The sequence below is a fragment of the Theropithecus gelada genome, chromosome 1 (assembly GCF_003255815.1).
Source record: "Theropithecus gelada isolate Dixy chromosome 1, Tgel_1.0, whole genome shotgun sequence".
Lineage (NCBI taxonomy): Eukaryota > Metazoa > Chordata > Mammalia > Primates > Cercopithecidae > Theropithecus > Theropithecus gelada.
The window spans coordinates 129,185,430-129,211,473 of NC_037668.1; the positions used below are offsets into that span (position 1 = coordinate 129,185,430).

General features: G+C 37.3%; 1 protein-coding gene and 1 pseudogene across 2 annotated transcripts in view; one reads left to right on the plus strand and one right to left on the minus strand.

Moving 5' to 3' along the window:
- SLC30A7 (solute carrier family 30 member 7) overlaps positions 1 to 26,044 on the plus strand; it is a 90,486-nt gene that overhangs the window by 49,176 nt on the left and 15,266 nt on the right. For both annotated transcript variants that reach the window (XM_025384982.1, XM_025384990.1), the window contains exons 9-10: positions 21,541 to 21,631; positions 25,813 to 25,962. In XM_025384982.1, coding sequence (XP_025240767.1) covers positions 21,541 to 21,631; positions 25,813 to 25,962 — 241 coding nt within the window. The remainder of the gene's footprint in view (positions 1 to 21,540; positions 21,632 to 25,812; positions 25,963 to 26,044) is intronic.
- LOC112633568 lies at positions 1,171 to 12,991 on the minus strand (annotated as a pseudogene).

A 26,044-nucleotide genomic window follows, 5' to 3' on the forward strand; every position in this document is an offset into this window, starting at 1 on the left:
AAATAAATAAAAAGAATCAGCATCATAAGCATGACAACGCTTTTTAAGTTTATTTATACAAATTTTAAAATATTCTAATAAAAATGCCAGTAGGTCCTTTTATTCTGAGGAAGAAATAGTAAAAATTGATTTTAAAGTTTATAAGGAAAAACAAACAAACAGGAGGAATAGCCAAGTAAATCCTAGAAAAGAAGATGTAAAATATAAAGCCTTTATAATTAAAATAATGAGATACCTGAAAGAGCAAGAAGACTAATGGAGCAGATTAGGAGGTCCAGAAATGGGTTTATGTATAGATAGTGGCTTACTAATGATAAAGGCGGCACCTCAAATCAGTGGAAAAAAGATGGCTTTCCTAAAAACTGGATAGCCATTTGGAAAAAGATAAATTTAGAGGTCTATCTTATACTATATACCTGGAAAAATTTCAAGTGGGTTAGTGTTTTAAAAGTAAAACATGAAACCATGCTAGTATTAAAAGAAGGCATGGCTCAATTATTTATGGTAGCATGAGAATATTAAGGGGTAACTGTAGCTCAAAACTAGAAAATCAATAAGAGAAAAGATTAATGAATTAGCTACATTTTAAAAAAGAATTTTGGTATAAGAAAAAAGCAGCATAAGGAAAGTCACAAGATGTAATAAACTAGAGTAAGTATTGGCCACTTAGATCATGAAGGGCTAACATTTCTAATATAAAGAAAGCTTCTAAAAATAAAAATAAATTAAGAGACCAACTTCCTGATAGAAAAAACTGGGCAGAAGTATAAGTTCATTTAATTTACATGAAAAGAAATACAACTTTAATGTAATTTATTTATTTATTTTAAAAGACACATTCAGTGTCACGATTGGACTATAACATTTGGCAGTCAACAGCATGGATGCAAAAAAAAATCTTACATTAAAATCCTTCGGTAGACTGCTTTACATTTTCCACAGAACATAAAATAAGATAACCTGTTGTTAATTTTTATACAATTAATCACAAATATAGTCTTCATGTTTTTTGCCCATATACACAAATATTGTCTAAAATATGTCTTCTTTGTAGCAGCTAGGTCCTGCCACCACTGTGCTTGGCTGAATTCACAAATCTGTTGTAACCTGTAGCTTCCCTCTCACTTCTCTGGCTCTTCTCTCCCGCTAAGCTTTATTTCCTAGCAGTAATTAAAATCTTCTGCCACTGCCATAGCTTCTGCAGCTGTTGGAACTGCCACAGCCACCTTGGTTTCATAGTTTGGCAAATAATTTGCCTCCACCACCATAGGGGCCACATCTGCTGCGCCAAAGTTTCCTTCCTTCATGGGTCCAGAATTTGAAGACTGTTGTAATTGCCAAGATCATTGTAGCTTTCACCACCTCCAAATTTGCTTCCATTATTACAAAATCCATTTTAACCATCCCACTGCCACCATATCCACCACCACCAGGGCTACCACCAAAGCCACCATGACCACTAAAGTTTCCACCACAACCAACATTGCCATTCCCACCAAAACCACCTCCACAACCACCACCAAAGTTTCCAGAAGCACTTCACCCTTTTTGGCTAGATGAAGCACTAGCCATCTCTTGATTTGACAGAGCTTTCCTAATTTCACAATTGTGGCCATTAACAGTATGACATTTCAGAATGACAGTCTTATCCACAGTCATGCTTACAAAGGCCAAGCCTTTTTTCTTGCCACTGCTTTGGTCAGTCATGATTTCAGTCACTTCAATTTTTCCATACTGTTCAAAATAATTTCTTAGGTGATGTTTTTCAGTGTACTCTTTAATGCCAGCAAGTAATATCTTTTTCACAGTTAAGTGGGCACTGGTCTTTGAGAGTCTTCTCTTGAGCCAGCTCTCTTTGGTTCCACAACTCTTCCATCCACCTTCTGTGGCTTTGCATTCATGACTGCATCCACCTCCTCCACAGTGGCATACATGACAAAGTCAAGGCCCCTGGAGTGCTTGATATTTGGATCTCCTATTACCACACAGTCTGTGAGTGTTCCCCATTGCTCAGAATGGCTCCTCAGATCTTCCTCAGCTTTGTTTCAAAGCTCAACCCTCCAATGACAATGAAGAACTTCCACAGCTGTTCGGGCTCTTTAAGAAACTAACTGTGATATGACAGCAGTGGGAAGAGAGATTTTAACAGTGCCTCCTTGGCGGCATCCTCTGGCAGGAAGCACAAACAACTTTTAACATAGAAGAGTGGTTCAGCTCACCGTATAAGGAAGAAATAGAAATTAAAACTGCATTGAGACACCACTTGTCACCCATCAATAGATAAATGTCCAGAAGTTTGCATAATCTTTTGACAAGGCTATGGGTAAAGTAGGTACTCTCATACTTTGCTGATAGGAATGAGAGTAGTATTAACTCAGAGAAATTTGGCAATGTCTAGCAAAATTAAATATGCATATGCCTTTAATTAAGCAATCACACTTTTAGGAATATATCCCAAAGGCAAATTTGCAAAAAATACGAAAGAACGTGTCTATAAAGTCATTCTTTGTGCCTTTATTTGTAATAGCAAAAGATTGGAAGAACACAAATGGCCGTCTCTGTGGAAAAAACACACTCAAGGTGCTTTTTCTGTTCTCTCACCCAGCAACAATCAACACAGTCGACTTCTGTGAAATGTGTGGGTTTTTTTCCCCAGACACCAAGCAAGTGTTAACCTGAAATAATCAAAAGAATCAGAGTCTAGCTTTATTCAAGTGAAAGGCTGAGAATGGCCATCTGGGAAACACAAACTCCAGAGAAATGGAGTCTGTGCTCCCAAATTAAAAGTTAAGGTCTTGCTTACATAGGCAGAAAACAAATGTATTAGGATTATAGCATTTTCTATGCAAGGCTGGTTTATGAGTTACAACAATCTAATGAGTTACAGCTTGCTTTCATTTCCTTTTCAATTTAAAAGTGTGTGTTTAACATTTCATCTTAGACATGATAGTCTGTGTGTGAAAAAGGTAAAAGGGCAGTCAATCTACAGTGAAGAGAGAATGGGGCTGCCTAGGTGCCCTTGAATCATTTACAACATTTTATAAAACTATGTGGGTAAGAGAGAAGGCAAATCTAATCAGAGAAACAATGGTTACAGCTCCCTGTTATGTGACTGAGGTCCTATAATACCATTCCTTTAAGGCTCAAAATATTTTGAAGTTCCGACAGCTTATATTTGGAATTACTTATTTTCACACAAACAATCAGTTCTCCAGCAGACACTAGCTGAGTATCCTCTAATTCAGTTCAATTCTGACACTACCTGGAGACAGTGTGAGATCTTACAGGTTGAGGGATCCCACTTCTGATGCCATTTGCAAGCCCCAGGTTAGTTTGCCTGTGCTTCTGATTGACCGACTGTAAACTGAGGATCCCACAACCCCCTCCTTAGATTTGATTAATTTGCTAAAGCAGCTCACAGAACTCAGGGAAGCATGTTTACTGGCTTATTATAAAGGATATAACAAAGTATACAGATGAAGAGATGCATGGGGTGAGGTATTTGGGAAGGACAGATCTTCCATGTCCTTTCTTAGGTGAGCCATACTCCAGGAAACTTCATGTCTTCAGCTATCTGGAAGCTTCCTGAACCCTGTCCTTTGGGTTTTTATGGAGGCTTCATTACATAGGCATGATTGATTAATTGGCCATTGGTGATCAGCTTAACCTTCAGCCCCTCTCCCTATCTGGATCTTTCTAATCATGCCTTGATCTTTCTGCATGACCAGCCCACATCCTGAAGCTACCTACAGGCTACCAGCCATCAGTCAACTCACTAGAAAGACATCACTTTAGAGATTCCAAGGATTTTAAGAGCTGTATGTCAGGAAATGGGGTCAAAAACCAAATGTGTGTTTTGAAATATTACATCATCAGTAAAGCAGTTCTGTGCAACCTTAAAAAGGAGAATAAAGATGATCTTTATGTGGTAATGTGGTATGCTTTTCAAGAACGTTATTAAGAAAACAAGATAGCACTTAATATGTAGCACATGATATCTAGGTTTATAGCGTAAACTATATAAAAGCACTGCTACCTTTTATATAAGAAGAAGAGACATACATAAAATCTATATGTTTTCATATAATTTTGAAAAGAAACACTGGAAGAATAAACCAAAAGCAAATATAGTTACCTTTTAGGCAGAGGAAAGGGATTAGAAGTGAGACTTTGAATTTTCATTTTATTTTATTTATATATTTTTGAGACAGGGTCTGGCTCTGTCGCCCAGGCTAGAGTGAGGGCAGTGGCACAGTCTCAGTTCACTGCAACCTCTGCCTCCTGGCCTCAAGCCATCCTCCTACTTGAACCTCCCAAGTAGCTGGGACTACAGGTGCACACCACCACGCCTGGCTCATTTTTATAGAGATGGAGTTTTGCCATGTTGTCCACACTGGTCTCAATCTCTTAGACTCAAGCAATCCACCCTCCTCAGCCTCCCAAAGTGCTGGGATTACAAGTGTGAGACACCGTACCGAGGCAGAATATGTTTTTAAAATACTTTTGATTTGGAATCATCCACGTATTTAGCCCTTCAAAGAAATAAAAGTAAATCAAAAAAGTGAAAAGCATATTAAGATTTTTTAACTTAATTTACTTGCTGCAAAAAGAAAAAAAAGTTGACTCCTTTTGGTTCTTTAGTTTGTGGTTTTTTTTTTTTTTTTGTTATACTTTAAGTTCTAGGGTACATGTGCACAATGTGCAGGTTTGTTACGTAGGTATGCTTGTGCTATGTTGGTTTGCTGCACCCATCAACTCGTCATTTACATTAGGTGTTTCTCCTAATGCTATCCCTCCCCCTGACCCCCACTCCCTGGTGTATATGTGTCACATTTTCTTAATACAGTCTATCATTGATGGACATTTGGGTTGGTTCCAAGTCTTTGCTATTGTGAATAGTGCTGCAGTAAACATACGTGTGCATGTGTCTTTATAGTAGCATGATTTATAATCCTTTGTGGGATCACTGGGTCAAATGATATTTCTAGTTCTAGATCCTTGAGGAATCACCACACTGTCTTCCACAATGGTTGAACTAATTTATACTCCCACCAACATTGTAAAAGCATTCGTATTTTCCACATCCTTTCCAACATCTGTGGTTTCCTGACTTTTTAATGATCGCCATTCTAACTGGCATGAGATGGTATCTCATTGTGGTTTTGATTTGCATTTCTCTGATGACCAGTGATGATGAGCATTTTTTCATGTGTCTGTTGGCTACATAAATGTCTTTTTTTGAGAAATGTCTGTTCATATCCTTCTCCTACTTTTCGATGTGGTTGTTTGTTTTTTTCTTGTAAATTTGTTTAAGTTCTTTGTAGGTTCTGGATATTAGCCCTTTGTCAGATGGGTAGATTGCAAAAATTTTCTTCCTTTCTGTAGGTTGCCTGATCACTCTGATGGTCGTTTCCTTTGCTGTGCAGAAGCTCTTTAGTTTAATTAGATCCCATTTGTCCATTTTGGCTTTTGTTGCCATTGCTTTTAGTGTTTTAGTCATAAAGTCCTTGCCCATGCTTATGTCCTGAATGGTATTGCCTAGGTTTTCTTCTAGGGTTTTTATGGTTTTAGGTCTAACATGTAAGTCTTTAATCCGTCTTAAATTAATTTTTATATAAGGTATAAGGAAGGGATCCAGTTTCCACTTTCTACATATGGCTAGCCAGTTTTCCCAGCACCGTTTATTAAATAGGGAATCCTTTCCCCATTTCTTGTTTTTGTCAGGTTTGTCAAAGATCACATGATTATAGATGTGTGGTCTTATTTCTGAGATCTCTGTTCTGTTCCATTGGTCTATATATCTGTTTTTGGTACCAGTAGCATGCTGTTTTGGTTACTGTAGCCTTGTAGTATAGTTTGAAGTCAGGTAGCGTGATGCCTCCAGCTTTGTTCTTTTGGCTTAGGATTGTCTTGGCAATGCGGGCTCTTTTTTGGTTCCATATGGACTTTCAAGTAGTTTTTTCTAATTCTGTGAAGAAAGTCATTGGTAGCTTGATGGGAATGGTACTGAGTCTATAAATTAGCTTGGGCAGTATGGCCATTTTCATGATATTGATTCTTCCTATCAATGAGCATGGTATGTTCTTCCCTTTGTTTGTGTCCTCTTTTATTTCACTGAGCAGTGGTTTGTAGTTCTTGAAGAGGTCCTTCATATCCCTTGTAAGTTTGATTCCTAGGTATTTTATTGTCTTTGTGGCAATTGTGAATGGGAGTTCAGTCATGATTTGGCTCTGTTTGTCTGTTATTGGTGTGTAGGAATACTTGTGATTTTTGCACATTGATTTTGTATCCTGAGACTTTGCTGAAGTTGCTTATCAGCTTAAGGAAATTTTGGGCTGAGATGATGGAGTTTTCTAAATATACATTCATGTCATCTGCAAACAGGGTCAATTTGACTTCCTCTTTTCCTAATTGAATATCCTTTATTTCTTTCTCTTGCCTGATTGCCCTGGCCAGAGCTTCCAACACTATGTTGAATAGGAGTGGTGAGAGGGGGCATCCTTGTGTTGTGCTGGATTTCAAAGGGAATGCTTCCAGTTTTTGCCCATTCAGTATGATATTGGCTGTGTATTTGTGATAAATAGCTTTTATTATTTTGAGGTACGTTCCATCAATCCCTAGTTTATTGAGCGTTTTTAGCATGAAGGGCTGTTGAATTTTGTCAAAAGCCTTTTCTGCATCTATTGAGATAATCTTGTGGTTCTTGTCTTTGGTTCTGTTTATATGCTGGATTATGTTTATTGATTTGCGAATGTTGAACCAGCTTTGCATCCCAGGGATGAAGCCCACTTGATCATGGTGGATAAGCTTTTTGATGTGCTGCTGAATCCGGTTTGCCAGTATTTTATTGAGCATTTTTGCATCGATGTTCATCAGGGATATTGGTCTAAAATTTTCTTTTTTTGTTGTGTCTCTCATAGGCTTTGGTATCAGGATGATGCTGGCCTCATAAAATGAGTTAGGGAGGATTCCCTCTTTTTCTATTGATTGGAATAGTTTCAGAAGGAGTCGTACCGGCTCTTCTTTGTACCTCTGGTAGAATTTGGCTGTGAATCCATCTGATCTTGGACTTTTTTTGGTTGGTAGGCTATTAATTATTGCCTCAATTTCAGAGCCTGTTACTAGTCTATTCAGAGATTCAACTTATTCCTCGTTTAATTTTGGGAGGGTGTATGTGTCCAGGAATTTATCCATTTCTTCTAGATTTTCTAGTTTATTTGCGTAGAGGAATTTCTTGCCTTCTGCTAGCTTTTTAATTTGTTTGCTCTTGGTTCTCTAGTTAGTTTAATTGTGATGTTAGGGTGTCGATTTTAGGTCTTTCCAGCTTTCTCTTGTGGGCATTTAGTGCTATAAATTTCCCTTTACACACTGCTTTAAACGTGTCCCAGAGATTCTGGTACATTGTGTTCTTGTTCTCATTGGTTTCTAAGAACATCTTTATTTCTGCCTTCATTTTATTATTTACCCAGTAGTCATTCAGGAGCAGGTTGTTCAGTTTTCATGTACTTGTGTGGTTTTGAGTGAGTTTCTTAATCCTGAGCTCTAATTTGATTGCACTGTGGTCTGAGAGACAGTTTGTTGTGATTTCTGTTCTTTTAAATTTGCTGAGGAGTGCTTTACTTCCAATTATGTGGTAAATTTTAGAATAAGTGTGATGTGGTGCTGAGAAGAATGTATATTCTGTTGATTTGGGGTGGAGAGTTCTGTAGATGTCTATTAAGTCTGCATGGTTGAGAGTTGAGTTCAAGTTCTGGATATCCTTGTTAACCTTCTGTCTCATTGATCTGTCTAATATTGATGGTGGGGTCTTAAAGTCTCCCATTATTATTGTGTGGGAGTCTAAGTCTCTTTGTAGGTCTCTAAGGACTTGCTTTATGAATCTGGATGCTCCTGTATTGGGTCCATATATATTTAGGATAATTAGCTCTTCTTGTTGAATTGATCCCTTTGCCATTATGTAATGGCCTTCTTTATCCCTTTTGGTCTTTGTTGGTTTACAGTCTGTTCTGTCAGAGACTAGGATTTCAATCCCTGCTTTATTTTGCTTTCCATTTGCTTGGTAGATCTTCCTCCATCCCTTTATTTTGAGCTTCTGTGTGTCCCTGCACGTGAGATCGGTCTCCTGAATATAGCGCACTGATGGGTCTTGACTCTTTATCCAATTTGCCAATCTGTGTCTTTTAATTGGGGCATTTAACCCATTTACATTTAAGGTTAATATTGTTATGTGTGAATTTGATCCTGTCGTTATGATGCTAGCTGGTTATTTTGCCCATTAATTTATGCAGTTTCTTCATAGCATCAATGGTCTTTACAATTTGGCATGTTTTTGCAGTGACTGGTACCGGTTGTTCCTTTCCATGTTTAATGTTTCCTTCAGGAACTCTTGTAAGGCAGGCCTAGTGGTGACAAAATCTCTCAGCATTTGCTTGTCTGTAAGGGATTTTATTTCTCCTTTGCTTATGAAGATTAGTTTGGCTGGATATGAAATGCTGGGTTGAAAATTCTTTAAGAATGTTGAATATTGGCCCCCACTCTCTTCTGGCTTGTAGGGTTTCTCCAGAGAGATCCGCTGTTAGTCTGATGGGCTTCCCTTTGTGGGTAACCCGACCTTTCTCTGGCTGCCCTTAACATTTTTTTCCTTCATTTCAACCTTGGTGAATCTGACAATCATGTGTCTTGGGGTTGGTCTTGTCGAGGAGTATCTTTGTGATGTTCTCTGTATTTCCTGAATTTGAATGTTGGCCTGCCTTGCTAGGTTGGGGAAGTTCTCCTGGATAATATCCTGAAGAGTGTTTTCCAACTTTGTTCCATTCTCCCTGACACTTTCAGGTATACTAGTCAAACGCAGATTTAGTTTTTTCAAATAGTCCCAGATTCCTTGGCGGCTTTATTCGTTTCTTGTTACTCTTTTTTCTCTAAACTTGTCCTCTTGCTTTATTTCATTAATTTGATCTTCCATCACTGATACCCTTTCTTCCACTTGATCGAATTGGCTATTGAAGCTTGTGCATGTGTCACGAAGTTCTCGTGTCATGGTTTTCAGCTCCTTTAGGTCATTTAAAGTCTTCTCTACACTCTTTATTCTAGTTAGCCATTTGTCTAACCTTTTTTCAAGGTTTTTAGCTTCCTTGTGGTGGGTTAGAACATGCTCCTTTAGCTCAGAGAAGTTTGTTATTACCGATCTTCTGAAGCCTACTCCTGTCTAAGTCATTCTCCATCCAGCTTTGTTCCGTTGCTGGTGAGAAGCTGCAATCCTTTGGAGGAGAAGAGGCGCTCTGGTTTTTAGAATTTTCAGCTTTTCTGCTCTGGTTTCTCCTCATCTTTGTGGTTTTATCTACGTTTGGTCTTTCATGATGGTGACCTACAGATGGGGTTTTGGTGTAGATGCCCTTTTTGTTGATGTTGATGCTATTGCTTTCTGTTTGTTAGTTTTCCTTCTAACAGTCAGGTCCCTCAGCTGCAGGTCTGTTGGAGTTTGCTTGAGGTCCACTCCAGACCCTGTTTGCCTGGGTATCACCAGCGGAGGCTGTAGAACAGCAAATATTGCTGCCTGATCCTTCCTCTGGAAGCTTCGTCCCAGAGGGGCAACCCGCCTGTATGAGGTGTCTGTCAGCCCCTACTGGGAGGTGTCTCCCAGTTAGGTTACATGGGGGTCAGGGACCCACTTGAGGAGGCAGTCTGTCCGTTCTCAGAGCTCAGTCCTCATGCTGGGAGAACCACTGCTCTTTTCAGAGCTGTCAGACAGGGACGTTTAATTCTGCAGAAGTTTCTGCTGCCTTTTGTTCAGCTATGCCTTGCCCTCAGAGGTGGAGTCTATAGAGGCAGTAGGCCTTGCTGAGCTGCGGTGGGCTCCGCCCAGTTCGAGCTTCCTGGCTGCTTTGTTTACCTTCTCAAGCCTCAGCAATGCAGATGCCCCTCCTCCAGCCAGACTGCAGCCTGGCAGGTTGATCTCAGACTGCTGTGCTAGCAGTGAGCAAGGCTCCATGGGTATGGGACCCACTGAGCCAGGCATAGAAGAGAATCTCCTGGTCTGCTGGTTACTAAGACCATGGGCAAAGTGCAGTATGTGACTGGCAGTGTCTCCTTTTTCCAGGTACTCTGTCACGGCTTCCCTTGGCTAGGAAAGGGAAATCCCCTGACCTCTTGGCTTCCTGGGTGAAGTGATGCCCCACCCTGCTTCGGCTCGCCCTCCGTGGGGTACACTTACTGTCCAACCAGGCCCAGTGAGATGAACCTTAGTGGGAAATGCAGAAATCACCCGTCTTCTGTGTCGGTCACGCTGGGAGCTACAGTGGTTCTTTAGTTTTAATGGTCACTCTTAATCTGTGTGTAATTTCAAACTCTCTACCACTAGGTATAGCCTGCCATTAAATTAATTTGTTGTTTTGCTTAATTAATCCTTTGGAAACATGATTTCCAGTCATACCTCAGCAACTAAATATTTTAATATAGTTAGCATCCAATGTAAGTAGCAATTAACTTACTTTGAGATGTTCAATATAAAGTATATTCTCACAGTGATATTTAAAATTTTATATTTTAGGTAATCAGTTAAATAAGAGTTCTTTTTCTTTGTTTTATTTCACAATTTAGGTTTACGTAAACATGTAACTTTGGAAGTCAGCATGGAGTTTGGGCCCAGAATGGAAATTAGGTGTCAGAGATTTGTTTTTGGTCATGTCATTTGACTGTACCAGTCAGCTCTATGATGGCAGAAAACTTTCACATTGTTTTCTATCACTGCCTCTTGCCAAGGTCCACTGGGGTTATTTTTACTGTTCATGTTTTCCTGAGCTTTTGCATTTTCCTCTGTGGGCTGGTCCTTTTATACACTTTAAAAATCAGCTTCTCCTAAAATCAGGACTTTACTGTTGGCAAAGGTTCTCTGAAAGAGCCAACAGTCACTTTTATAACTTTATCACAGACTAGTTAAGAGCACTCACTATGTTGATGAAATCCTATTTTAGTTTGGGTTGCCCTAGAGACATGATTCATGTCCCCCTGTGACATGGATTCAAGTGCAAGTAGTTTATCTGGGAGGTGATCCTAACAAACACCTGTAGAGGAGTCAAGAAGTGAGACAGGGAATGGAAGGAGCCAGCATCAGGTTCAGTGTCAATGAGGTTACCACTATAGACAACTGGAGCTTAAGTTGCTGAGTGATTCAGGGAGCCAAGTGTAGGAGTCATGCTTCAGAGTTATTTCACTGGAGGGGAAGAAGGGAAATGGGATTTATAGACCAACTCCTCAGTCATTGGAAGAGAGCTGCTGAAAAGTCGGGGAGTGATGAATCAGATGTTTTTCCACTTGGCAGATATGCAAAGCAAGCTTTGGGGTCAGAGAAATGCTGACAGTTAGAAGGAAAAGGGGTGCGAAGCAGGGGAGGGGTATGTCAGGGTACTAACACAAAGTACCCCTTTGTCTATTACAAAGCTAGAACTCATTTAGAAAAAGCAAAGCAATAACAACAAATAACAACGAAAAAGGGAATCAGGAAAGACAGAAAAATGCTAATCAGAAAAAAAACTTTGTTATAGAATCTTAGTTAATCCATTCCTAATTTTCAGCAAAGAACATCCACAAATTATACTAAAATGTTGCTTGTGAAAAAGGGGGCACTACCCTCCAAGTCTTGTAGTTGAAGAAGAATGGAACCCAACTTTTCCACAGCGTTACCTCCCATAATGCTTCAAGGTGCACCTCTTTTCTTCAGTTCGAGCTGTCTCCCTACTGCCCAGTGTGCTCATGCCAGGTTCGCAGTAACTGCTGTGCCTTTGTTGGTGCTGCTCAGCCTGCCTGGAATTCTCTCCATGTTGTGAAAAGTCTTCCCGCCTGGAAGACCTAACTCAGACCGTCCTCTAGCCAGTGAGGTCCTGCCAACAACTTCCCGATTTCTCCCTCCTTGCCCACCTGGCTACAATAAGAAGAATGGCTGGGCAGAAGAATAGCCCCAAAGATGGCCAAGTCCTAATCCCTGAAACCTGTGAATATATTACCTTACTTCACAAAAGGGACTTTTCAGATGTAATTAAGTTAAAGATTTTGAGGTGGGAGATTATTCTGTATGATCCAAGTGGGCCCAATATACCATAAAAAAGGGGTCTTAAAAGGTGGAAGTGGAAGGCAGAAGAGTCAGAGTCAAAGAGAAATGTGAAGAAGCTATGCTGCTGGCTTTGAAGATGGAGGAAGAGGCTGGGGCCAAGGAATGCAGGTGGCCTCTAGATGTCAGAAAAGTCAAGGAAACAGATTCTTTCTAGAGCCTGTGACACCTTGATTTTAGCCAATGGAACATATTTTGGACTTCTGACCTCCAAAACTGTAAGATAATAAATTTGTGCTATTTTAAGTCACACACACACACACACACGCACGCACGCACAAATTCACTATATAGCCAGAGTGCCTGGGTTCAAACCCTGTTTTAACTTTTTAGCTGTGTGAGCTTGAACAAGTCATTTAGCTTCTCTGTGACTCAATTTTTCATCTTTAAAATGGGGATAATGAGAATACCTACCTTATAATTTGTTGTGTGCGATTTAAATGGGTTAAGATGTGTATATAAAGTCTTGAACAGCACCTGCCACACTTGTAGTAAAAGTGTTAATTGCTTGCTTACCTTTCTTAAAGGAAGGCTATTGGGAAGCAGACACCATCCACTTAAATGTAGTCTTCTCTTACTACCGTGACATGCTGTTGTTTCCTGTAATTGACTGTTATTCACTCATCACCAAATGGGGAAAGGCAGAGAGAAAAAAGGCAAGAAAAAAAAAAAAAGAAATATAGTTCATCTGTGTCTTCCCTAGTTACTTTGGAATGACTAGTTCTTGGCTACCTGATGGGCCAGGTCCTAAACCAAATCCTAGATAGGTTATACCTGCATCATTTAAGAGGACAAAAGATTAACTGTACTTTCAATGATGCCCTTTTCTCCTTTTCTGCAGTGTCCTTCCTGGATGCTGGATTTCTTCACAGCAACATACTCGGCCATTAAGAGTCAAAGCTCTATTACCATTTTGTGAGGAAATGATGGGGTTTGAACACTGTAGAATGGATCAAATATACCATTTTAAACTTATATTAGTGATATGGTTTGGATTTGTGTCCCTACTCAAACCCCATGTCACATTGGAGGAGGGACCTGGTGGAAGGTGATTGGATCATGGGGGAGGATTTCCCCCTGCTGTTCTTGTGATAGTGAGTGAGTTCTCATGAGATCTGATGGTATAAAAGTGTATGGCACTTCCCCCTTCACTGTCTCTCTCTTTCCTGCCAGCATGTGAAGAAGGTCCTATCTTCCCCTTCACCTTCTACCATGATTGTAAGTTTCCTGAGGCCTACTCATGCCTCCTCTTAAGCTCTCTTCTCTTCATAAATTACCCAGTCTCAGTTTTTTATAGCAGTACGAAAACAGACAAATACAACTAGGTAGACATAGTTTAACTCAGATTCCTGATAGCCAGTTGAAACCAGAGATTAATTAGCATTTTTTTTTCTTTGAGATGGAGTTTTCCTCTGTCGCCCAGGCTGGAGTGCAGTGGCACAGTCTCAGCTCACTGCAAGCTCTGCCTCCCAGGTTCACGCCATTCTCCTGCTTCAGCCGCCTGAGTAGCTGGGACTACAGGCACCCACCACCACGTCTGGCTAATTTTTTTGTATTTTTAGTAGAGACGGTATTTCACCATGTTAGCCAGGATAGTCTCGATCTCCTGACCTCGTGATCCACCCATCTCGGCCTCCCAAAGTGCTGGGATTACAGGCGTGAGCGCCAGGCCGATGAATTAGCATTTTGTTCCTATTCCTTTTGGATTTTTCTTGCTGACCTTTTTGTTCTGGGCTAATACTTGTCATTTCTGAAGCTACCTGAATGGTAATTAATTCAATTTTGATAGGCTTAAGTACTTGTTGTTGTCTCATGTGGTTTTTCTAAACAGGTCCTGTTTCTTGACTTCTATGCTTTTTAAAATGCAGATTTCCTTACAGAGCTTCTCCTGCTGGTGGCCATCCTTACCTAACTGCTGCTTTCAGATGGAGTGGGGCGGTTCCTCCAGGTCTCATTAGCATTTCAATACAAATGTTACCATATTTAATAGGAATAATATGAATTTATTCCTGCCTGATCTTCTCTCAAAGCTGTGTATATTTTGTGGAGCTTTTTGCCCAATATTATATTGACTTTAGTCTCTTCCCATTTTAAGATTTAATTTTTACTTATATTGCTGGTGTGATTTTAGTTTCTTCTTCATAAAAATGAAGAGAAGAGCTTTTATTAAGATAAATTGCACATTGAGAATTAAGAATGCTGATTGTTCCTAAGTACAATTCTTTCTAATGTATGTTTGAATGGAAGATAAGATACTTTGCTTTTTGTTTATTAGAGGTTCTTTTTTGGATGTGACTGAATTGGGAAGCTCTTCACTGTTATGCTATTTAGCTATTATTGTGAAGGGTTGAAAGTCACGTCAAACCAGGGCTAGTTTAAATGTCAGTAACCTGCCATTTGAAATTTCTAAGTACATAATACATTCAGCAGATGTGTTAAGTGGTTGTAAGCATTGTGCTGGGCACTAGAAATAAAATGAATGTGGCATTTTATTGCTATTCTCTCAATTCTAGAGAACATAACTGTGATGAGATACTGCAGTGTGTGCAGAGCTTTTGTCTTGGCAGTGTCACACCCAACTCTGCCACTAACTCTTGCCTATGTATAACAAAGAACAAGTTATTTTAACCTCTCCAAGTCAGTTTTCTCATCTGTAAAATGAGGGAGTGATTCTAACATTTTCTTAAAGGTTACTTAAGGTTGTTGTGAGGATTAAATTAGAAAAAATTTATGAAAGCATTTTAAAAACTATTAAGTGCTATCTAAACAATGACATTACTAATTATTTACAAACTTAATATTATACACTGGTGTTTTGGTCCAAAGACCAGATGTATTAGGTGTTATAACTAAGTTCCAGAAGCTTATGGAAAAGGATGACTTTTTCATGACTTTGGCTGTAAGTTCTAGGGGTACCTTAGGGTATCTTAATATCCCCATTATTGAGTAAGCTAGGTTTTCTGTAAATATGGATTGATTTGAGCCACAGGTTTCAGAAACACAGCATTATTATGAAGTAAACCACAATCCCAGGTGATAAGATTTTGGGTTATCTATTCTATAGAAGGCTTATGAAATTTTAGATTAATAGGTAATTATCCATCACTATGAATTAATTATATTTATGCAAATGTGACCAAATATTTAATTTAAATGTGAATTGCATTACCATTATGGGTCAATTTTCTTTGGCTTTTTTGTCCCCTGAAAATATAGTATACAACATTTGCCAAATTTATTTTTAAAATTTATTTTTAAAAGTATAATTTTCTTTCTTTACGTTTGTAGATTGTAAGAACCCCTACAATATACAGGAAAACTTGCTTCATAAGCTGATTCATGAAGATAAATCTGTAATTATGTTTTAATTAATATTACTTGACATTTCTTCTCAGATCTAAGTAATAATTTTAACTGAAATTTTTTATTAAACATTATGATTGTCAGTAGTCTGGTCTTCAGAAAGTTTTGTAATGTATACCCTTTTTAGTTTGGTTTGTTTATGACTACTGGTAGATCATTTTATTTACTGTTGAAGTAGTGAGGCTCTTTCACTAGAAACTACTTCTGAAGTAAGATTTGAATATATTTTAATTTGTAAAATTACTGGCAGTAAAGAGTAGTAAGTAACTACTGCTCATTTAATATGTTAGCATTTAAGGGTAAAGCTTTCAAATTAATTTTATGTTTATGATTTTATGATTATAAATTTGATTTACCTTCAGCTTTTGAAGAATAAAATTATTCCCCTCTTTTACTGGTAAACTCATACCTAATGACTCATCTCTTTTTATTTATGATAGGGAAATGGTGCTTCATTGTGAAGGCTAGAATTGGGTTAGTCAACCAGAAGTGAACCTCTAATTGTTTCCAAATGCTTACTTTTTGGGTTTGGATGCAGCTCTAAGTCTTAGCTCAGTCAGGAATTTGCTAAGCTTGTCTTTTTCTACATATCCTTTCATTATGGCTAGATAGATCCAAGCTAAAATCTGGTTTATGCTTCTCCATTACAATAGTTAATCAGAAAAATATGGACACAAACTCCTGAGCTAAACACAATTTTAAAAGGCAAAAACTAGAGTTTCTAAAGGTTTCTTTTACATTTTTATGACTCTTTAAATTATTATAGAAATTGGCCTTGTTCTAAGTTGCGTATCACTATGTGATTTAGCAAGTACCTTTATTCCCTACCTTAGTTGTATGACGTAGTTATGGCTCCTATAGCTGAAATTCTTGCATTATTTTAAAATTGATATTGGAGAAAGTTAGCGTGACATATCCATTTGCTTTGGTGAAATGCTTGCTGCTGTTGAGTGTAAACATTTTATTAAAATTCTACCTAAAAAGGCAACCATTCCAAATTTCAGTATAGGCAAATCAATAAAATCCACAATTGATCCTTATGAAAAAAAGAGATAAAAATGCACTATAATTTTTTTCCTTATATCAGTTATGATGTCTTATAATTTAGTTAATTTTAAAATATGTTTATTTCTAACATTAATTTTATTAAAATGTTTATCTACATATGGTTCTTGAATTGTGTTAAAATGAGTGATCTCTAATTTCCCTTTTAATTCTAATATGATATTATCTGTGATCATGTAACTTCTTTACTAATTCTAGAGTCCTTAAACTAAGGGCCTTAGGTGAAAGTGAATTTTAGGAGGAAAAAAAAGAAGTACTAGGTTCTTTTTTAAAAAGGTGGTAGCAAGGAGTAGCAGACTTTGGAAGGCAACACGCATGGAATACACACATAAAAAATTTGAACAAAGATTTGGATAAATCTGTAGATGTTTTTTCTAGGTGACTTATTAAGAGACTGTTGGACTGTCTAAGAGAATCTCTTTAATGTTTTAAGGCTGATCTCAAGGATTATTATAGATGGGATTCACCATCTCTTACTGTGTTTTAGCTCCTTGGGGGAAACAACTAGACTAAACCTGAGTATTCTGAAACAATAAATTTTTAAAACTTGTTCGCACAAGTTATTTCACCCCTGTTGCTTAAGTAATGTTATTTCTCATACTGTATGCCTTCTGTTGCAGTTGAGTCAATGCGTCTTCTATTCCTTTTTCTCTTCCTCTTTACTTTTAAAGGTATGTTTAAAAAGAAGTTATCAACATACCAATTAAGAAAGCCATTCACCAAAAGTTCATGGAAAGTGAAAATGGATACAAGCATAATATGTAGTTGCTTTAAATTCGTATGTGCCTTCTTCTAAATGGTGTACCCTAAATAAGTTTGATACCTGATTTCCATTGCCTTCTCTGCAGGCTTATTAAAAATAAAATTATGAATTTCTCTGAACCAAAATATTCTATATTATTTATTTTTGTATTTCCAGTGTCTAGCACATGCTTGCTCCATGGTTGGCATATAACAGATGTTTGTTGACTTGAACTTTTCAAAACTGAACTTGGAGTCTAACAACCTGATCTGTTTTAGTTCTCCTGCTCATTAGCTGTGTCTTTAAACAAACATTTCACACCTTAAACAAGTTACTTTGGTGTTCTAGGCCACCATTTCCACAACTCTAGAGTAAAGTCCCATCTGGTTCTAGAAAATCTGATGCCAGATACATAGTAGTAGATCCTTAATAATTGCTTAATATTGATTGCTTAATAAAATTCATTTGCTGGATTATCTATCGTGATAGAATAAATCATTTTGCCAAGTATATCTATGTGTCATTTGGTGACACTACTTTTTTCCCCTTAGTATATAAAAACAATTTATATTTTCTTTCATTTCCAAATATATTCTCTCTCTAGTATTCTTTATAGTTTAACCACTTTTTCTTATTGAATGGAAAATATATAAAAGATAAAAGAAATTGCCTGGATGTTTAGCCTACTCCTTCATTTTATAGATGAGAAAACTGATGCTCTGGAAGAATATGTGATTTGCTTAAAGCTATTTAATGGCAGAATCAGAACCCAAGTGTCATGGTTTCCATTTGAGAGTAATTTTCATGTCAGATATCTAAACATTGTTAGTAGTTCCCTAGATTAAGATTGGAGAAGAAATTATTAAAATAACTAAACTTAGGATGTAGGTAAGAAAAAAACTTTTTTTCTTATTCTCAAACAGTAATTCAAGGAGAACCATTTTTGTGCCTCATTTTCTGAGTACAGTTAGGGAAAGATAAAAATTTTAAGTTTAATATATAAAAACATTCTGTGATGGATTCTTTCTTTTTCCTGAGAAATGAGGATGGAGAGAGTAAAGAAAAATGATGGTTGAATTATACCTAATTAATATGCCATCATTTTTTTCTTTGCCTTTTTTGTAAACACAGGAAGTCGTCACCTATTTAATAGCAACACAGTAGGTAGAAACCGATACCACTCTTCAGTTTAGATGAATGAATAACCAATATTCTTCACTGTCAAAATCCTTAAGTCCATTTGCAGTTGTTTTCTACTCATTTTTTTTCTCTTTCTCCAACCTGGCTTTTACTGTTCCTGAAATGTTACAGTGGATGGACTCAAACAATATTTGCATTGTTTAATCTGATGGCCTTTTTCTGTTTCTTTTTTCTTCATTGAGGCATTTACTATTGCTGGAAATATGTTTCCCCTTTTTCTAGATGTTTTACTTACCGTGCCTTTACTTTCTTTACCTAGTGCCTTTTCTTAACTGCTAATGATTCCATATATTATTTAAGATTTAGTATTGATCCCGAGCCTTAGATATACTTTTTAAATTTATGAATTAATTATGTTTAATAGATTCAGCTATGAATTCTGTTCCATAAACATTTATTTGCCAAACACTGTCTGAGATGCTGGGTTTACAAACATAAATAAGATAATTCCTACCTTAAAGCAACTTTCTGTTTAGAGGGAGGGGGAAACACAAGCTGGTAATTATCATGCAATGTAGTAATAGTGTAGGTAGCACAGATTGTTTTCATAGGAGCACAGAGAAGACACTTCATACAGTGTAGAAGGCAGTTTGCGATCAGGAAATATACCCTAAAAGAGGTGACATGTGAGATTTCAAAGAGTGAATGTAAGACTGTAGGGCAGCTTAGGGACATTCTAAGCAGAGGTTACAGTTTGAGCAAAACCATGAAAGTAAGAAACAGTATAAGGTAAAGTACAAGTATGTTTTATTTGGAGAGCTTAAAATATGAAGCAAGGATTAATAGGAGGTGAAGGTAGAGGGCCAGATCCAAAAATATACCATGTTAAAGAGCCAGCACTTAATTCCCTAGGCAGTGGGGAGCTTTTGACACATTTCTTAGTGGGAAAGGGATAGGGTCACATACCTATTTTATGTCTATTAGTCTAACGTCTCTATAAAATCTGGTTGTATCAGTTATCTGTGGATACGTAAAGCACTCGAAAACCTAGTAGCTAAAATAATACACATTATTATCTTATACTTTCTGTCTTTCAGGAACCTGGGTATAGCTAACTGTGTTGCCTGGCTCAGGGTCTCTCACAAGGTAGTAATCAAGGTAGCAGCTGGGGCTACAGTTACTCCAAGGTTCATCTGGGGGAGAGTCTACTTCTGAGCTCACTCAAGTGGTTACTGACAGCATTATGTTCCTTTTGGGCTGTTGAACTGGACAGCATTATGTTCCTTTTGGGCTGTTGAACTGAGGGTCTGTCTAGTAGCTCTCAAGAAATATCCTTCAGTTTCTTGCCACGTGGTCCTCGCTATAGCACAGCTCACAACATAGCAGCTGTGGGAGAGCAAGTGAAAGCAAACAAGGAGGGTATACAAGACAGAAGCCAGAGTCTTTTTACTTAATCTTGGCAGTGACGTCTCATCACTTTGCCATACTCTGTTCATTAGCAGCAAGTCACTAAGTCCTGAAACTTTACATAGGGCATGAATACTACATAGGGCAGGGTCATTGGGAGCCATCATTGAAGCTGCTTGTTACGTGGACTTGAGGAAATAAGACTAGAGCTGAAGCGACCACTTAGGAAGCTATCATAATAATCCATGTGGAAGACATGGAGATTATTGTGGACATGCATAGTACAATGAAGGGGAAGGAATTGAGTCAAGAAACCTTTAGGATATTAAATTATGAGAACTTGGTGATTTAAGGGAGAAGAAGGAATTAAGGGTGACATCTAATTTTTCTTGATTTGATTATCTGTATTTCTGTCACTCATTTAACCAACAATTGGGCCCACTTTATGACCAGCACTTTGCTAGATCTTAGGAATATAATAGTGAGTCAGATAAGCACTGTGTCTATTCTTTTGGGTCTTTCTTGGTACCTCTCTTTCCTTTCCATCTGTCAAAATACCACTAGTCCTGAAAGTACACTTGCTTCTACTCTTCTTATGAAACCTTCCTTGAAAGATGGATGTTCTTTTTATCTTCTTCAGCTACAGCTATTATCAGAAGTTTTACTTGAAAATTTTGAAATTCTCTAAGTTTAAAAGTGAGCACTGACTTAAGCTATTAAGTGTAGGGAAGCCATTTCTGACCTCCTCTCTCAACCTACTTCAAGCAGTAGAACAGTGCATTGCCACTCTGAATCATTGGAATCACATGGAGAGCTTTTTGGACATTCCCTCAAAGATTCTGATTCAATATATCAGAAGTGAAAACAAAATGAGACTCTAAGGTGAATTGGATATTGCTAGACTGGAAAGCCATTACATTTGAGTAACCGTCACCATTCTACTATTAATTGTTTATGTACCTTTTTTTTTTTTTTTTGTATTTTTAGTAGAGATGGGGTTTCACGGTGTTAGCCAGGATGGTCTCAATCTCCTGACCTCGTGAGCTGCCCGCCTTGGCTTCCCAAAGTGCTGGGATTACAGGCGTGAGCCACCGCGCCCAGCCTGTTTTGTGTACATTTAATCATCCAAATAGCCTAAAACAGTAGTTTCAAATACTAATTGAAGACTAGTTACATCAACACATGCAGACTTTTGGGCACCATCCCTAGAGGAGCTGAGTTCATTTCACTGCATCTGTGGTTATCGCCAGGCTTCTATATTTTTTAAATAATGAAATATGACTGATATTGAACAAGTAGACTGATGTATTCTTTTTTTTGTATTTTCCTTATCAGTGCTATTCAGATAAGTGCATGTAAATATTTGATAAATATTAAGGACCAGTTAGCATGGTAGGCTATGATTACTTTGGAAGGTTCTGACCATGTGGAGTCATATTTTAACTAACAGTTGAACATGTGCTGGGTTTAGATGATATTATATTATTTCAGTTTTATAGCTTTACTTTTTCATACATTAATACATTTTCTCTAGGTCTTTTACTTTTACTTTGGATAATTTACTGATCACATGGAAAATCTAAAACAAGGGTTGATTGTTTTTTCTCATATTATTCTAAGTCCTATTATATTCTACCATAGGAAGGGATATTATTACTTTCTTGCTGGATGGGATTGTCAGAATGTGACTTTAACAAATTGTTTTTTTCCTTTTCCTTAGTGTTATTCCTCTTTTAAGAGAATCTGTTGGAATATTGATGCAGAGAACTCCTCCCCTATTAGAAAATACTCTGCCTCAGTGCTATCAGAGGGTGAGTTTCAAATATTCCAAACCATTGGGTTTTATGCTGTTTTCAATCTCTTGATTTTCAGCTTTCACAAATATGGGTAACGTGTGTATAATTGAATATTTCTTCCAAGATTGAATGCTGACCATGAAATGTCATTTATACAAGCCAGAATAAAATTGTCGGAAAATGTTGAACTTTACTAAAGAAAATGTAGTAGAAATTGTTCTGATCTAGAAATTGAGCAGTTTTTTAAAATATAGAATATCTATAGCAGAGACATAAGCATTTATTCAACATAGAGTTTTTGAGCTCCCATTCTACCAGATACTCTTCTAAAATACTGGGGAGATAATGGTAAACAAGACAGACAGTGCCTCTGTTTCATGGAACTTACAGTCCAGTGGGGAAATACAGGAAATAAACAATAAGTAGATAAATAAGAAAATATCAATGAGAATTACTATAGTAGAAATAAAACAAAGTGATGTGTTAGTCATGGATGGCTACCTTAGATTCACTAAGGGAGTTATATGCAAGGAAATTGAAACCTTAATGACAAGAAAGAGCTAGCCATATGAAAATACTGGAGAAGAATGTTCCAGGCAAGGGAGATTGCTAATGTAAAAGTGCTATGGCTGGATTTAATTTGTGTTTGAAGAACAGAATAAAAAAGGCCATTGGGGCTGAAGTATATTAAATAAAGGGAAGAACGGCTTGAAAGCCTGGAGAGAATGGCAGGAGCAAGATCATTTAGGGTTTTGGGTCATAATAAGAGATTTAGATTTAATTCTAACTCAGTGGGAAGCATTGGAAAGCTTTTAGGCAATAGAAGTGTCATAAATCCTATGTTTTCAAGAGATTATTGTGTTTTCTATGAAGAGAACATATTCTAGGGAGGATGAAAGCAAAGAAAACCAGTTATGAAGTTATTGTCCTCTAAGTGAAAAACAATAGTGGTTTAGATTACAGTTGTAGCAGTGAAGATAAATATACATTTGGGATATGTTTTTGGAAGTGGATTATATTAGCAGAGGGTAGAGAAAGTGTTGGTTTATTACTTGGTAGATGGTAATGCCACTTACTAGATGGTAATGCCACTTACTGAGACTGAGGCCTTGTTGGTACAGGTTTGAGGATGGAAAATCTCCCAAATGAAGAGTTATATTCTGGATATGTTAAAATGGAAATGGCTACTACACTTCTAGGAGAAATGTTACTTAAGTGGTTGGATATGAAAATCTTGAGTTTTGGGGACAGATTAGGACCAGAAAGAGTTATAAGTCATCAATATATGAATAACTTCTAAAACATCAAGATTGTATGTGATTACCTCCAGAGAAGTTCTAGTTCTACTCTTTTAGCTCTGCTTTCAACTCTAAATTTGGAGCACAGGTGAGAAAGCCAGGAAAGGTAGTGGTTAGTGGGGTGCTGGAAAACCAAAAGAGTGTAGGATCACAGAGTTGAAGAAGGAGGAAGTAATTAACTGTGTTGAATATTTCTGTGGGGTCAAGGAGGGTAGAAACAAGAAGTCATCAGGCCGGGCGTGGTGGCTCATGCCTGTAATCCCAGCACTTTGGGAGGCCAAGGTGGGCAGATCATGAGGTCAGGAGATTGAGACCATCTTGGCTAACACAGTGAAACCCCGTCTCTACTATAAAAAAAAAAAAAAGAAATACAAAAAATTAGCCAGGCATGGTGGTAGGCACCTGGAGTCCCAGCTACTCGGGAGGCTGAGGCAGGAGAATGACCTCAACCCAGGAGGCGGAGCTTTCAGTGGGCCGAGATTGTGCCACTGCACTCCAGCCTGGGCAATGGAGCGAGACTCCGTCTCAAAAAAAAAAAAAAAGCCAGAAGTGATCATTGACTGGCCTTCTGGATGCCATTAATGACCTTTAAGAGCAGTTTCATTGGAGTGTTGGAGAAGGGAGCATGATTTGAATGAATTAAGGAGAAAATGGGGAAGTGACAACTCCTTTACGAAGTGTTGTTAAAGGGAGCAGAGAAATGAGTTGATAGCGGATATGGATGTAGTATCAGGATAGAGGGTATTTTTTTGTTTTTAAAGTAGGATGTTTTAGAACAGCATTATCCCGCAGAACTTTCCCCAATAATGGAAAGGTTCTATAATCTGCACTGTCCAAGATGGAAGCCACAAACCACATGTGGCTAGTGTAACTGATTCTTTTTAACTTAATTTCCATTCATTGAAATAGTTACATGTGTCTAGTGACTTTTGAATTGCACAGCACAGCTCTAGAACATGTGCATTAACTAATGGTAACAGTCTAACTGAGAGGAAGAAATTGTTATAGTACTAAAGGACATTATTAAAGGAATAACGTCATGGGAAGGTGAGAAAGGATAGAACCCAAAGCACAGTGGAAGGATTAATTGTTGATAGTAACAGGGGTACTATATCCTCTGAGGGAATGCAGAAATGCTGACATAGATAAGGAGTCATTGGTAGATCTAATGGTAAAGGATAAGGGATTTTCTTTGTACTTCTGTTTTCTCTATAATGTACCAGGCAGTGTAATCATGCAGAGAGATCAGAAGGCTAGAGGAAAAAGGAGAAGGTATAAAATAATCTTTTGATACAGGGAAAGTACATATTGCCCATTCAAGATTTGTGGTTATTATTTTAAGGTAGCATCAATCAGCATAATTGTTACTAATTGTTTTACATATATATATATAAAACTATATATATATAATTGTTATATATATAACTATATATAATTGTTATATATATAACTATATATAATTGTTATATATAACTATATATAATTGTTATATATAAATAACTATATATAATTGTTATATATATATATATAACTATATATATATATATATATATAGTTTCTCTTCTTCACAATAAACTACAGGGTGAGTGTCATCTTCCTTTCCCTAGATAAAATTGAGGCTCACCTTAGGTCCAAATGCTAGTGGCTGAATCAGGATTCTAATCCACGTCACTCTGACTCTAAAGGTCATGTTCTTTCTACTCTACCACACTGCCCTTTTCATCTGTAACTACAGTTTCCTCCCATTTTTTAATTGGTAAAATTAAAGCCAGTTTCTACAGGAATTATTCTTTAGTTTGTGTTTTAAGATAACTGCAGTCATGTACTTGTACTGCTACATATGGAAGTAGGAGAAATCTTTTCCATCAGGTTATTTTATTAACAGTAGAACTCACCTTAGGCCTCATCCATGAGGATGTCATGTAGAAAAAATGTAGAGGGATATCTGGCTAAAACAACTATGTTGTCAGAATCTAAAAAGAGGAAGAAAAAGTATACCTTGATCTTTTTCCCCAATAAAAGCGGTTTTTAAAGAAGGCACAGTAGATATTATCTCAATTTCCCATCAACTGTCGTGGAGTTTATAGAAAAAAAAATGATTACATTCATCAAATTCCAACAAAAAATAAATAGTTTTGATAGATATAAGATCAACATTTTCTTAACTTCCCAAGTAGATTATGTAAAATTCAGAATCTCCGAACTGAAAAAGATCTTAATGTGCGTTTGGCCCAGCCTTCTGTCTGTTGCAAAATCTCCTCTATGACATCAAGTTGGTATTACAGCTTCTTGACCATTTCCGGAGATAAGTAGTTAACACACTCCCAGAGAAGCTTCCCTCTTTATTTGTAAACTGCTGTAATTGTTATAAAGATCTTTCACATTGAACTTTTTTCTTTTAACTTCTGGTTGTTGATCTGAGTTCCACTCCTCCAGATCAATATAGAGATGCGGAACAATAGCAGTGATTTGGGTATCTGCCTTCTTCCTGATCTTCAGGGAATAAATCTAATGTTTCATCCTTATTTTCTGTACATTTTTGGTAGTTAGCCTGTATTAAGTTAAGGAAGTGTCCTTCTAATAGTTTTTTTTACAAGTCATAAATAGGTGTTGGACTTTATTAAGTGATTGTTACTGTAAATTTCCCTGTGGGGCACACTCTCAGATGTGTCCTACATATTTTGATATGTGTTTATTTATATTTCCCAAATATTTGTCATGGTACCTGGCACATAATTAGTACTCGAGTATTTATTTATTTATTTATTCAAACATCCTCCTTTCCTTTTTTTAAACTAGAGAATAGAATCCATGTTTACTGATATATTGCATAATAACTTAAGTAGAAGGGAGTACTTAATTTGATTATGATGTTAATATCTCTCCTTTATATTTCAGGTACAGCAGCTGCAAGGAGTTTACAGTTTACAGGAACAGCACTTCTGGACTTTGTGTTCTGACGTTTATGTTGGGACCTTGAAATTAATAGTAGCACCTGATGCTGATGCTAGGTGGATTTTAAGCCAAACACATAATATTTTTACTCAGGTATGTCTTTTTTACTAACTTCTTTTTAAGGGTCTTAAAATTTTTTATAACTAGTAGTTTTAAAAATATTTACAAGGCCAAG